Genomic DNA, 13,421 nt, shown 5'->3' with positions numbered 1-13,421 from the left:
CAGTATTATGTGACACATATCAGACTGAATCATTACCAATATGGTTAAGTTTGTCCGTGTGAGACCTTTGGCAATGGGTAACTTGGTTACTAGTTATGCTGGTGCGCAGAACCTCACTTTTTGGTAAGCTATGGAGTGTAACATGTTTGAATTGCTCAACCTTTTCTCTTCACAGGTTAACCCAAAGGTAGGACACTTTGAAAGGTTTGTTTTCCATAGCTAGTGCTTCGGTTTGGTCTTGTGATAAAAGCATCAGGCCCTCTGACCACGGACTTAAATTTGCTATTTGGATAAACAACTACAAAATTCAATCTATATTGTTTAGAGTCATGTGGTTAGTCCAGGCCTTTGAGTGAGTGCTGTGCACCAGTCTGATTTTTATCATACACAGTCGTGCCCTTGAAGGTCTTACATGGAGAAACTTGGGCTTTTTATCATTGCGGTCTAACTGAGGGCAGTTTCCCCTTCCTCTTTTTTTTTTTTTTTTTTTTTTTTTATACTTTCTATCCCCTTTTTGCTCTCCTTCCCTCTACCTCTCTCTTTTCTCGCAGGTTGTGCCCAAGCAGTCTTCATCGACAGCATCATCTTCCTCTCACCTCTTCACTGAGAGGGTGTAATAGGGTACTGAGAGAGTTCTGAACCATTCTTTTAATTTAAGGTACCCCAGAGTTCATGGCGCCTGAGATGTATGAGGAGAAGTATGACGAGTCGGTGGATGTGTATGCCTTTGGGATGTGTATGCTGGAGATGGCTACTTCTGAGTACCCGTACTCCGAGTGTCAGAATGCTGCTCAGATCTATCGCAGAGTCACCAGCGTAAGTCCACACTTCACCGGCGGAGGAGAGAGTCCCCGTGCACTCATCCTCCCCCTTGTTTGCTGCACTATTTTAGTCTTTTTACCCCTTTTTGCCCTCTGTGGGGGTGTTTCCTTTCTGCTTTTTGCTCACACAGTGGTAAGTTGGTTTTTACCTCTACCAGTAAATGCTGAAGCCTCTTACAAAACCAGTACTGACCTAGCAACCTATACTGATATCAAACACTTATAGACACAAACTTAAGCCTGAGTAACTCAAGATATAGTATTTTTAAGAAAGTCCAGCCCCAAGTTAAAGCCATTTCCGCTTTCTACATGTTTGATTTGATTGTTTCCTGTGCTGTGTTTACAGGGGGTGAAGCCTGGCAGTTTCGACAAAGTGGCTATTCCTGAAGTGAAGGAGATCATTGAGGGTTGCATACGTCAGAATAAAGACGAGAGGTGGGCTGACATTCCCAGAGCATTGTTTTATTGTCTTAAGATCTAGTTTTTACAGACATTTTGTGGTGAGGTATTTTCAGTGTTTCACTAGTTACAGTCAAGCCAAAATTTATTCAGACACCTTTAACATTTCTCACATTACCAGTTTATTCAATATAGTTTAGAAAATGGTAATAAAATATTCTCTCGCACAGAAACTCTAAATACGCCCTGAAGAAGAAAATCAGGAAATAACGATCGTTGTAGCTGAATAAACAGAAGATTTAACAGCTTTCATTGATTCAACGTGACTAAAAAAAAAAACACAACTTATTTTAAACACTCGACTGAAGTTTGGAGTAAAAACAACAACAACAAAAAAGCTTCGATTTTATTATCGCGTGATTAAATCCTCTGTGATAATGAACGCGATATTGCGTAGCTTGTCAGTGAACTCTGGCTCTGTGTTGTAAATGCTGCTCCATCTGAAAGCATGTGCTGGTGATTTACTTCTGATTACAGAACCGGCTTTACTGACAAAATGCGTGTGGCAATCGCCTTCGATTAATCGTGCAGCCCTAGTTCCCGGCCTGACTTCTTTCACATTTAACACCCAATATGCACCAAATATATCAGTATATCATCATAAACACATAACACATTTAATTAATGTTTTTTTTTTTTTTTTTTTTTGTTGAAACCATAGGCAAAAGGTTCTCTTAGGCCTAAGTGTTCTGCAGGCTGCTGATTTTTATTCAGCTGCAACAGACAACTTTGTAAAAACACAAAATTAAAATTGTTTGACTGTTTTTGACTTTTTTATTGACTTTGTTATTTGAATCGAAACTACGAATCGTTAAGCATCGGAATCAATAAAATTCAAACAATACCCAACCTTAATTATTTAAAAATGCCTCAGTGTCTTTTATATGCATGTTCTTAACCTGATTATGCTTAAAAGGAATAGTTCACCCAAAAATGAAAATTCTGTCATTAATTACTCACCCTTATGTCGTTCCAATCCCATAAGACCTTCGTTCATCTTTGGAACACAAATTTAGATAATTTTGATGAAATCTGACCCTGAATAGACAGCAATGAAACTGACACGTTCAAGGCCTGGAAAGGTGGTAAGGACATTGTTAAAACAGTCCATGTGACAAAATTTAACCTTAATTTTATGAAGCTATGAGAATACTTTTTTTAATGCAAAGATAACAACTTTATTCAACAATTTCTTCTCTTCCACATGCATCGTGGTACTCTCATAAATGCGCGTCGGAAACTGACACACAAGAGAAAAAATTGTTGAATAAAATTGTAATTTTTCATTGCTGTCTATGCAGGGTCAAAAAGCTCTCAGATTTCATCAAAATATCTTAATTTGTGTTCCAGAGATAAACGAAGGTCTTAGAGGTTTGGACCGACAATGCATGTGGTTATGTGGTTAACGTCAGAATGAAAGGAGAAAATGAGTTTAAACAAGTTCCCACTGACATTTTGGATGCTTCATTTAACATTTAACATTAAATACCCCTGAGTCAGATAAACAAATAATTACATTTTGATGTCATTACTGAAGAATAAACTGATTTTTCAAAACATTGCCACATTATTGGTTTGTATGTGAACCAGTAAAACTGACTCATTGTAATTAAATTTGGGGATGGACAAACAGGGGTTGCAATTAGGGCCTAAAGTGATTATTAAAGTTTAAAAGGCTATAATTAACTTAATTTGAGTACTTCGCATTTCAGAGTAAAAACACAGCACATATTGTACTGTTTTGCGGTTTCAAGTACAGCACATTTATTCTAAACAGTTGACTGTTAATGGATAATGACAGTGTTAACTTTATGGTGTTTATATTATAATGTTCTAGAATAAATGATGTAAGAGTGCACATTATATTTTCATTTTAATAAGCAGCTGGAAGTAGTAAAGCTTAGACATTTCAAAATGGCAGAATGAAAATTCTGCTTTAAGCATACAATTGTATATCTGCTTATTATTGGTATTTTGATTGCACAAAAAGCTGTGTTTGCCATTTAATTGAAAGTAAACTTTTGTGGCTTCTCTCTGGGTTGCCCCATCAAAGGAAGGAAAGACTAAGAATATTTAACACATTCAGTAGATAGATTCACTAGATGTGCACAATATTCTGTTTATTCCCTTTCTAATTAATAGAAAAGAAATGTTCTAATTAATATATTGGTACAGATCTTAATGTTGTTGTTTTTTTTTTTTTTGTTTTTTTTTAGGTATTGCATCAAGGACCTCCTAAGTCATGCCTTTTTCCAAGAGGAGACTGGGGTTCGTGTGGAGCTGGCTGAGGAGGATGATGGAGAGCTGGTGGCTATTAAGTTGTTGCTGCGGATTGAGGATGTCAAGAAACTTAAAGGGAAATACAAAGAGAATGAAGCCATTGAGTTTTCCTTTGACTTAAGTAAAGACGTCCCAGATGATGTTGCTCAAGAAATGGTAAACATACTTGGATTTCTGTGCTGTTACCCAACTATCCACCTTTTTCTCGTGAAAGTAAGCCTATGGGTAAGACTAGAGAAATAACAAGAAGAATACAGGGTTCATACAAGGTGTTTAAAGTGCTTGAAGTACTTGAGTTTGACTTTTTAAAATTAAAGACCTAGAAAACCTTTGAAAATAACAATAACCTTAAAGAGGTTTTTGAAAAGTGCTTGAATTATGGAAAGACAACCGATTCACCAGCAAAAGCCAGCGTGCAGTAAACAGTAAAACTGTGTGCACTACAAACAAACTCATATTTAGGATCATACATTAAAATAACATGGTAAGACACACCAATTTGTAATATTAAGCAGCAAAACAAGCCATTTTGTACAGCTAAAAATAGCTGGACGTAGATGAAACTGAAAGCTAGACCTATAAAAATGGTTGCTTACGGAAAGAAAAAGGGGGATAGGTTCAAAAAGTTGATGTTTTAAATGTTTAATTGGCCTTCATATAACATTGACTTGTCATTGTCAAGTTAAATTCAAGTAATCTTTTTCCTTAAGGTGGATTCGGGCTACATTTGCGAGGGTGACCATAAGACCATTGCAAAGGCCATAAAGGACAGAGTGTCCCTGATCTCCCGTAAGAGAGAGCAGAGAAAACTCGTAAGAGAGGAACAAGAAAAGAGGAAGATGGTGCAGGAGAATGACCCCTCACATCCACATACCAACACCACAGCCAAGCCCCCTGGTCCCGCTCTGGCCTCGGCCATTATGGAGTCTGAAGAACATGAAGCAGACCAGCAACTGCAACAACCTGGAGCCTCTGTTTCCAGTTAGTGTTGCAAAATGTGTTGTTTTGCTCTAATAAGATACAAAAAACGCAACTGCTTGACATGTCAAATGTGTTTTTATGGGAAAACATTCTGAAAGTCTTATTGTCTTACAGCTGGATATTTCGTGGACCCTCAAGGTTCAGCGTCTGTATCTGAATCTCACCCTGCCCAGACAGGTACTTCTTTCAGCACTGTACAACCTGATCCGCAACCACAGCACACCATGACCCATCCACAAAACATGGTGAGTCATTTCCTTTGTATTTCATTACCTGTCATGAGCTAGTCATGTTAATCTAAAGGAAAAAAACAAACTTGCTGCTTTGCTTTCTGAACTAAATTGCTTCTTAACAGTCACAGCACCCAGCCCAGGCCCCCTTGCAGCAGCAGCCAAGCAGTACTTTGACCCCGGGTCCCATCGCCCAGACTGCAACTGCGACCGCACCCCAGGTACTTCATGTGATCCATAACATGAAGACAAAAACATCTTACTCTATTGATCTGTTGTTTGTTAAACATAAGCCAGAGTTGAACATAAACGAGAGTATACATGAATTCCCCTCTTAGGTGATGGGTCAGACGGCCACTCTGCCCTCTGCTGTTCAACCTAACGTCCCTTTGCAGTACCATCAGCCACCTCAGGATGGCAGCGCTCCACCTCAAGGCCCTCAAGTCTTACAGGTATAGTATGACAAGTGCCCTCTGGTGGCTGACTGTACATGTTCCATGTTCCATTGGCCTGCATGTTGCTTGACGAATGTTGTGTGCTTTTCGCACAACATTCAACTACATTAATCCTACTGTTCTTTACTTCTCCATTCCTTTCTTGCATGCTGGCTGCTCTTACATGCTTGTCAGATATGGGCATGTCAACTCAGTCCTCCTGTTTTCTCACCACCTCCAAATGCCGAACAGCTCTATTTTCTATATCAGGCCTGTCAGGTACTAGTCGTGCCTAACACTGTGGTGTGTGAATTAGCAGTTTGTCAGTGTGGGTTGTTAGTGCTGATAAATGTAAAATAGCTATAAAAATGTGTTTTTAAAAACATAGTTTTGTAATTGTATACAAAAATGATAGATTTTACTCTATTTTCTTAAAATTCTTTTATAATGCTAAACAAAATTATAATTGACAAATATGTTGGTAGATGATGATGATTTTTAGTAAAATTATATAAAATAAATATACATTTTTTTTAGAAAATCAATTAATTAGACATGCTTTTGATTATTAAAATGTAATGAAACCATAAAAATGTAATCCAGAAAATGAATGGAAAACACAGAATATGGTAAAAAAAAAAATCACAGGGCCTTAAAAGTGTTGTTTTTGCTAGATCTTTAATACATTGCTGTTAAATTGTATAAGTTTCATGATTTCTATTAATTATACGTTTTTATTAAATTTTTTTTAATTTAACCATTAAAACAAAGAGTCTAGAAAAATTGAAACGGCAAAAAAAAAAAAAAAAATAACGGCGTCCAGAAAAATTGAAACTGAATTATTTGGAAAAAAAAAAAAAATACAACGGAATTGACCCTTTGCAAACAGCTAGATTGACAGGTGATCTGACCAATCATAAAGCTGAATCCGCCATTCTATCTGACAAACAAATCAGACAGGAGAGTAGATTAACTTCGGTGGACTTGAAGGATTTTATAGGCCCTACAATGCCTTTTCGTCTGCACAAAGAACTTCTCCTCCCTTTGATTGTGTGTTATAGATGATTGTGATTAGGAGTCACTGGGGTTCTGAAATTCTAAATCAGTTCTTTATTACAGGCACCAGTGAGTGTGTCCCAACCGCAGTCGGTGGAGCAGTCACAACCTCAAACATCTCTGGTTCCAGCCTCCACAGAAAGGTAAAACATCTTTTTTTATAATTTGTGTTTATTAATACTGACATTCCAGTAGACAGAAGTTTAACCACTGATGTTTTATTCTGCCCTCAGTGGCCACTCGGATGCCGCTTCTGGTCTGAGCGATGGGAACGAGGGCAAGCATGAGGGGCGCTCTACGAAACGACCCCAGAGCCGCTCTGTACGCAGCCGCTCACGCCATGAAAAGATGTCCAAGGCCAAGCTCAAGCTTAATGTGCTGAATGTAAGTTATGCTGTAAGATTTGTTTTTAATAGTGGCATCACATTACATTTTGGTGTATAGTTTACTAATAATAACAGTGTGACTAGTAAGTACATATAACTACTTTCATGGAGTCATTGATCTGTTTGTTTTTGTAGATTTCTAATATTGGGGACAGAGTCGCTGAATGTCAGCTGGAAACCCACAACAGGAAAATGGTCACATTCAAGTTTGACTTAGATGGAGATAATCCTGTAGAAATTGCTGAAATTATGGTACACCTTCCTCTTACTTTCATTTTTTTCAGTAGAGTGGATGGATTGCCAGATACCACTTCATTTGAAATTACAATGATAGTTATTACAATTGCATTTAGCATTTAATGCATTAAAGGGATAGTTCACCCAAAAATGTAAAATCTGTCATTAATTACTCACCCTCATGTTGTTACAAACCTGTAAGACCTCCCCCTCCTGTAAGACATCTAAATTTGTGTTCAGAAGATGAATGAAGGTCTTACTGGTTTGGAACAAAATAAGGGTGATTTAATTAATAACAGAATTTCCATTTTGGGGCGAACTATCTATTTAACATTTTGTCTCTCAATTTCCAGGATGTTAAACTTCTTTAAATATTTGATCAAATTTGATTGTAACTTCTGTGTGTGTATCTTCGTTTCAAGATCGAAAGTAATTTTATCTTGGAGAGCGAGCGGGAGTCCTTCATAGTGCAGGTTCGAGAGGTCATTCAGAGTGCAGATCAGAAAGGAAAAGCTCAGAAAAGTAGCCCAAATCAGGTACGTTTGATTTATTTTCAGACCATAAGAACAAATGTTAGAAATTATTTGAAGACTACAAATTTAATCTTTCCCCTTAATGCTTGTTACTTCAGGTGAGCAGTAATTTGGACCAAGTACCTGAAATTTCAACATCCAGTGTGCCTGGTAAGTGTATGTTGTGGTGATGTTCTTACATTGTATTCGCCCTTATCTTGCAGCCTGTATCATTTGACATATTTGACAAATTTAACAGGTTTGCCACCAAGCGTAGCAGCACAGGTTGTACATTCAGCAGGCCGGCGCTTCATAGTTAGCCCAGTGCCTGAAGCAAGACTTCGGGAGCCATTTTTTGGACCTCCTTCTGCAAACACATCATTTGAAGACTCCACACCAGGTCTGATTTACACATCCTCAGAAAAAAGTGCTTCAACATATATACATTGCCTTGCAAAAGTATTCTCTGCCTTATGTTATACTGCTTTACTGCACATCATTCCACACTCCATACAACATAATGGCAAAGCAAAAAAAATGTTTTTTAACATCTTTGCAAATTCATTACAAATAAAAAAACTGAAATGATTATTTTGCATAAGTATTCAGTATATCTGGGACATACCTTTATCTGCAACATAATAAAATGTGGAAGAAGAATGAAGGGGTTTGAATACTTTTGCAAAGCACTGAATCAAGTATTTGATATTATGTTGTTGAATGTTGAATGTTTAAATTGTATCTGCCATGTGAATTTAAAGTAGTTCACTTCCAGAACAAAAAATTACAGATAATTTATTCACCCCCTTGTCATCCAAGATGTTCATGTCTTTCTTTCTTCAGTCGTAAAGAAATAATTTTTTTGATGAAAACATTTCAGGATTTCTCTCCATATAGTGGACTTCTATGCTGCCCTAGAGTTTGAACTTCCAAAATGCAGTTTAAATGCAGCTTCAAAGGTTTCTGAATGATCCCAGCTGTCTTATCTAGCGAAACAAATCTAGCGGTTATTTTCTAAAAAATAAATGACAATTTATGTACTTTTTAACCTCAGATGTTCGTCTTGTCTAGCTCAGCGTGTATTTCGGTTCAAGACAGTTAGAGTTTGTTTAAACTTTCATCTCTTTTTCTCCTCCAATTTCAACTTCCTACATATGAATTGTAAAAAAAATAAAACTCAATTAAAATAAGCAATCGTTTTGCTAGATAAGACCCTTTTTAAAGCCATTTGAAGCTACATTTAAACTGCATTTTGGACGTTTAAACTTGCGGGCACCATAGAAGTCCACTATATGGAGAGAAATCCTGAAATATTTTCCTCTAAAAACATCTTGGATGACAAGGGAGTAAGTAAATTATCTGTAAATCTTTGTTCTGGAAGTTAACTTATCCTTTAATTGCTGAAATTAAGACTGATTCCATGAATTCTCACTTCCAGCATCTGATCCCACATCAGCCAACAGTGTTCAGCAGGACCAAGCTAGCTTTGCCCCTGGCTCAACCCAGATTTCTGTGGTACCTCCCACCCCTAGAGCTCCTACTGATAGCTGTATCCCTCCTACTTCTCAATCATTATACCAAAGCCCTGTTCCAGCAGCCACTGCAACTCTAACAACAGTCACCACTCAAGTAACCACTCCTACACCATCCACCACTCAGCAAACCAGAACAGGGAGGATGTCTCCTTCTCCAGCCCCAACTGAATCGCCAGCACCGCGTCGGCTGTCGCTTCCCACCCCTTCCCATATTCCTCAAAACATTGTGGCTGAGAGCAATGGTTTGGATCAAGCTCAAGCCGGGATCCAGCAGGTGCAAGTCGGCCCCTCGTCTGTCCCTGGAGATGGTGAGAGTGATGTCCAGGGGAAGCCACCTGGAATTGAAGACATCCATGCTTTAGACCAGAAGCTGCGTTCCCTTTTCAAGGACTCATCCCAGAGCTCCTCCAACCAAGCTGATGGATCTGGAGAGACGTCTACATCCTCCCCACCCAACACTATCAGCACGAACACTCCTGGCTTTGTCTCTGGTGTCATGTCTCTCAGTTCCAGTGGGAACTTTGCACCTGGTGCTTTTGCCTCACTTGGGACACCTACAAGCTATGCCCAGACACCATCTACAGAGCCGTCTCCACAAAGGCCACAGGTGGGGGAAGTTACTAATTTACTAACTAAGTTAATAATTTAGTGTCTTTGTTGGTATTTGGATGACTTGATGCATTTTTTTTTTTTCTAAATTTAATTAATTATTCAATATGACATTCATACCAGTGTTATTTTGTAATATTAAACTATTGATTCAAATAAATCTCGTAATAAAATAAAATATTACATGAAAATTAGAATGAACTTACATAGAAATACGCTGTTGTTCAAAGGTTTGGGATCAGCAAGATTTTTAATGTTTTTAAAGAAGTTTCTTATGCTTATCAAGGCTGCATTTATTTGATCAAAAATCCAGAAAAAAAAGTAAAGCATTATTGTGAAATATAATTTAAATGTAAAATAACTATTTTCTATGTGAATGTATTTTAAAATATATATAAGTAACTTATTTCTGTGATGCAAAGCTGAAATTTCAGCATCTTTACTCCAGTCTTCAGTGCCACATGGTCCATCAGAAATCATTTTAATATGCTGATTTTATCAATATTGAAAACATTTGTGCTGCTTAATATTTTGTTGGAACCTGTGATACTACTTTTCAGGATTCTTTAATAAATAAAGTTTATTTAAAATAGAAATCTTTTGTAACAATATAAACTACCATTTAAAAGTTTGTGGTCAGTAAACATTTATTTTTTTGAAAGAAATTATTACTTTTATTTACCAAGGATGTGTTATATTGATTAAAAAATGATAGCAAAGACTTATCAATCAAGATTTGTATTTTGAATAAATGCTGTTCTATTTAGCTTTTTATTTATCAAAGAATCCTGAAAAAAACAACCACAGGTTTCAGAAACATATTAAGCAGCACAACTGTTTCTAACATTGATAATAAAAGTAATAAATCAGCATATTAAAGTAATTTCTGAAGAATCATGTGACACTAAAGACTGGAGTAATGGCTGATGAAAATTCAGATTTGCACTACAGGAATAAATGATTTTTTAAAATATATTAAAATAGAAAACCATTATTTTAAACTGTAATAATATTTCACAATATTACTGTTTTGTTTTCTGTACTTTTGATCAAGTAAATGCAGAAAGAGAATTATTTTAAAAACATAAATTATACTGATTCCAAACTTTTAAATGGCAGTGTTATAAAATGAAAAAAGCACAATAAAATTACTAAAACCTATACTAAAATTAAAATAACTGAAAATATAAAAAAAACCTTTAAAAGTATTATAATTGTATGTAAATAGTTCTAAAATAACTGATTCATACATGACTTCAACACACCTCTTCGATGATATTTTTAACATGCTTTTTGTTGTAAACAAAACTGCTTATGAAGATTTGGGGGGTAAAAAAAAGCATTTTTTTCTGTCATTAACCTTTTAAAAACTGTTAATTGTATTTTACACCCATTCATATTTATAAACACATTCTCTTTTACAGACCTCTGTAGGTGTAGCTCAACCAGATGGACAGACCAGCACTGAGGAGAAAGAGCCAGCAACATCACCACCCGAGAAAGCTTTCAAACTTGGCCGATTTCAGGTAGCCTAATAGATTTTCTCAGTGTGCACTTTGTACAGATTTGTACAGCAAGTTCATGTACATCCTCGTTCTACATTTCAGGTTTCTGTGGAGAGTGATGAATTCCTAAGAACTGCTCCAGAAGCTGCGGTCGTAGTCTCATCTTCCTCCATCACCCCTTCTTCAACAACAACATCATCATCGTCATCCTCTTCCTCATCATCACCGTCATCTCTCTCTAGCCCTGAAAACACTGTTCATAAATCTCAGACCCCTCCCAGGATCAGCCCTGAACCCGTCCCATCTACCACTACAGTCGGTCGCTTTCAGGTGACGTCCAGCACTGACATCAAAGTGGGCCGCTTCTCAGTGACTCAAACAGAAGGGAAGACCTCCTCCGTAAGCTCTGCTGAGGGACCAGACTCCGCTAAACCGACCCCTTCCAGCGTGTCCATCACAAATCACTACCTCAGCAGTGACAACGACTCAGAGCCAGAAGATGAGGGCTTAAAACGAGAGATGAACAAGCTCAGGGAGAGGTACGTGTTTACTGTAAGCTCAGTTATGATAACTGTGTATGCTGTGATCACCAATTAAACTGTGATTTCTGTTCGCAGACATGTGGTTGAGATCCAGGCATTACAGAATAAGCAGAAAAAGGAAATTGAGGAGCTCTATACACGGCTGGGCAAAACACCGCCCTCTGTGGTGGTCCCTCCCACCGTGGCCATCGCGGCTGGCAGGCGGAGACCTGTTAAGGGCAAGGGGACTAGATCAAGAAGTGGTAGTGGCACTGGATCTTTTCAACAAGGTATGAGTGCTTAGTGATTCACATCTAACTGTAACTGGCTTGTGAATGAAAAAATGGCTTGAGAAATGTTGTTTGGTTTCGTCTAGGGAACAAACAAGCTGGTCAAAGTTCAGTCAATCAGTCAGCCACTGGAAAGACTGAAACCATACCAGACTCAGATGTTCTTGTGCAAGGTAGGACTTCCACCATTTATTTCGTTTTTTTACTTTAGTCTCAAAATGCTCAAGTTTTTCTAATCGGCGAGTATTAATTGTAACCTACAGGTACCACGAGTCCAGTAAGAGAGGAGAACGGACAAAGCCCTGACCAGGACCAAGCACCTGCTGCTAATCTGCAACACACAGGAACATTCACAGCTGACCTCCATCAGCTAGTTGATAACTGGGCCAGGGATGCCAAGAACAAGATGCCACACGTCAAGAAAGGCTCCAAAAAGAACGCACAAGCCCATGACGTACGTTAACTCCTTGCTATGCCAGAAAAACTATGCTTCAAAGGGATAGTTCACTCAAAAATGAAAATTACCCTATGATTTACTCACCATCAAACCATCCTAGATGTATGACTCTCTTTTTTCAGATAAATACAATAAGAGTTATATTACAAAATGTCCTGCCTCTTCCAAGCTTTATAATAGCAGTGAATGGCTGTTGAGATTTTGAAGCTAAATAAAGTGCATAAATCCATCATAAAAAGGCTCTGGGGGGGTTAATAAAGGCCTTTGTATAAGAAAAATATCCATTTTACAACTTAAACCGTAATCTCGAGCTTCACGAGAGCATGGCATTTCAGCGCATGACGTAGGATGTAGGCGTAGCGTAAGCTCCGGTTAGAATATGCTAGTCTCGTAAGAACCAAGTTTTGTTTACAACAAAGGAAATCCAGTCTCCTTTTGGCTTATATCGAAATCCTTCAACTTTTTTTTTTTTTTATACTTTTTGTGCTTTCAATTCACAACCGTTTTGCTCTCTCCACTGTGCATCCACCATCATCACTTCCACAATCGCCTGCATCCTACGTTATCCGCTGGAACGCTACTCGACGGTAGTGGAGGCTATAGATTACGGTTTATAAAGTTTTAAATACGGATATTTGTTTTACACAAATGCATCAGTTCACTTCAGAACAGTGTTAATTTCGTTGGCGAATAATTTTAGTCACAATTGTTTTTATAGTTGAAAACGAGATGATAACGAACTGAAACTCATTTTGAGTTACAGAAACCATGACAAAAATCTATTGACATTTTCGTCAACTAATAAAAACAAGATGAAAATGTTAGGGAGGGACGATTTGGGAAGAGATTCATTCAGAACGAATGCGTACATTTGCCTATTGAGCTATCCAGCGGGACATAAGCTGACATACACTTGCTGCACGTCTCATAAAATGTTCAAAAATCTGGGAGTAAGAGAAAAAGCAGACATATGGATAATATGAGAGCATACACCGAAGTAGTGCCTCTCACACAGCACACGAGTATTCTTTCATGTCACATGAATGGAGAAAAACACAAAATTAAGTCAAATTGTCCATTTTGATGAGTATTCACATAAACCCAGTCA

The 13,421-nt window shown here is 37.6% G+C and overlaps 1 protein-coding gene across 1 annotated transcript in view; it reads left to right on the top strand.

The window, feature by feature from the left end:
* Positions 1–13,421, top strand: part of wnk1a (WNK lysine deficient protein kinase 1a) — a 32,084-nt gene that overhangs the window by 14,025 nt on the left and 4,638 nt on the right. The window contains exons 5-23 of the mRNA XM_073831423.1: positions 659–816; positions 1,168–1,256; positions 3,497–3,716; positions 4,271–4,541; positions 4,656–4,786; positions 4,897–4,992; positions 5,110–5,223; positions 6,325–6,404; positions 6,495–6,645; positions 6,783–6,899; positions 7,307–7,420; positions 7,516–7,567; positions 7,656–7,796; positions 8,835–9,538; positions 10,965–11,066; positions 11,148–11,584; positions 11,663–11,856; positions 11,943–12,029; positions 12,120–12,310. Coding sequence (XP_073687524.1) covers positions 659–816; positions 1,168–1,256; positions 3,497–3,716; positions 4,271–4,541; positions 4,656–4,786; positions 4,897–4,992; positions 5,110–5,223; positions 6,325–6,404; positions 6,495–6,645; positions 6,783–6,899; positions 7,307–7,420; positions 7,516–7,567; positions 7,656–7,796; positions 8,835–9,538; positions 10,965–11,066; positions 11,148–11,584; positions 11,663–11,856; positions 11,943–12,029; positions 12,120–12,310 — 3,449 coding nt within the window. The remainder of the gene's footprint in view (positions 1–658; positions 817–1,167; positions 1,257–3,496; positions 3,717–4,270; positions 4,542–4,655; positions 4,787–4,896; positions 4,993–5,109; positions 5,224–6,324; positions 6,405–6,494; positions 6,646–6,782; positions 6,900–7,306; positions 7,421–7,515; positions 7,568–7,655; positions 7,797–8,834; positions 9,539–10,964; positions 11,067–11,147; positions 11,585–11,662; positions 11,857–11,942; positions 12,030–12,119; positions 12,311–13,421) is intronic.

The sequence above is a fragment of the Garra rufa genome, chromosome 25 (genome assembly GCF_049309525.1).
Source record: "Garra rufa chromosome 25, GarRuf1.0, whole genome shotgun sequence".
Lineage (NCBI taxonomy): Eukaryota > Metazoa > Chordata > Actinopteri > Cypriniformes > Cyprinidae > Garra > Garra rufa.
Note: the sequence above shows the minus strand (reverse complement) of the source record. Positions and strands in the feature narration are given on the sequence as shown.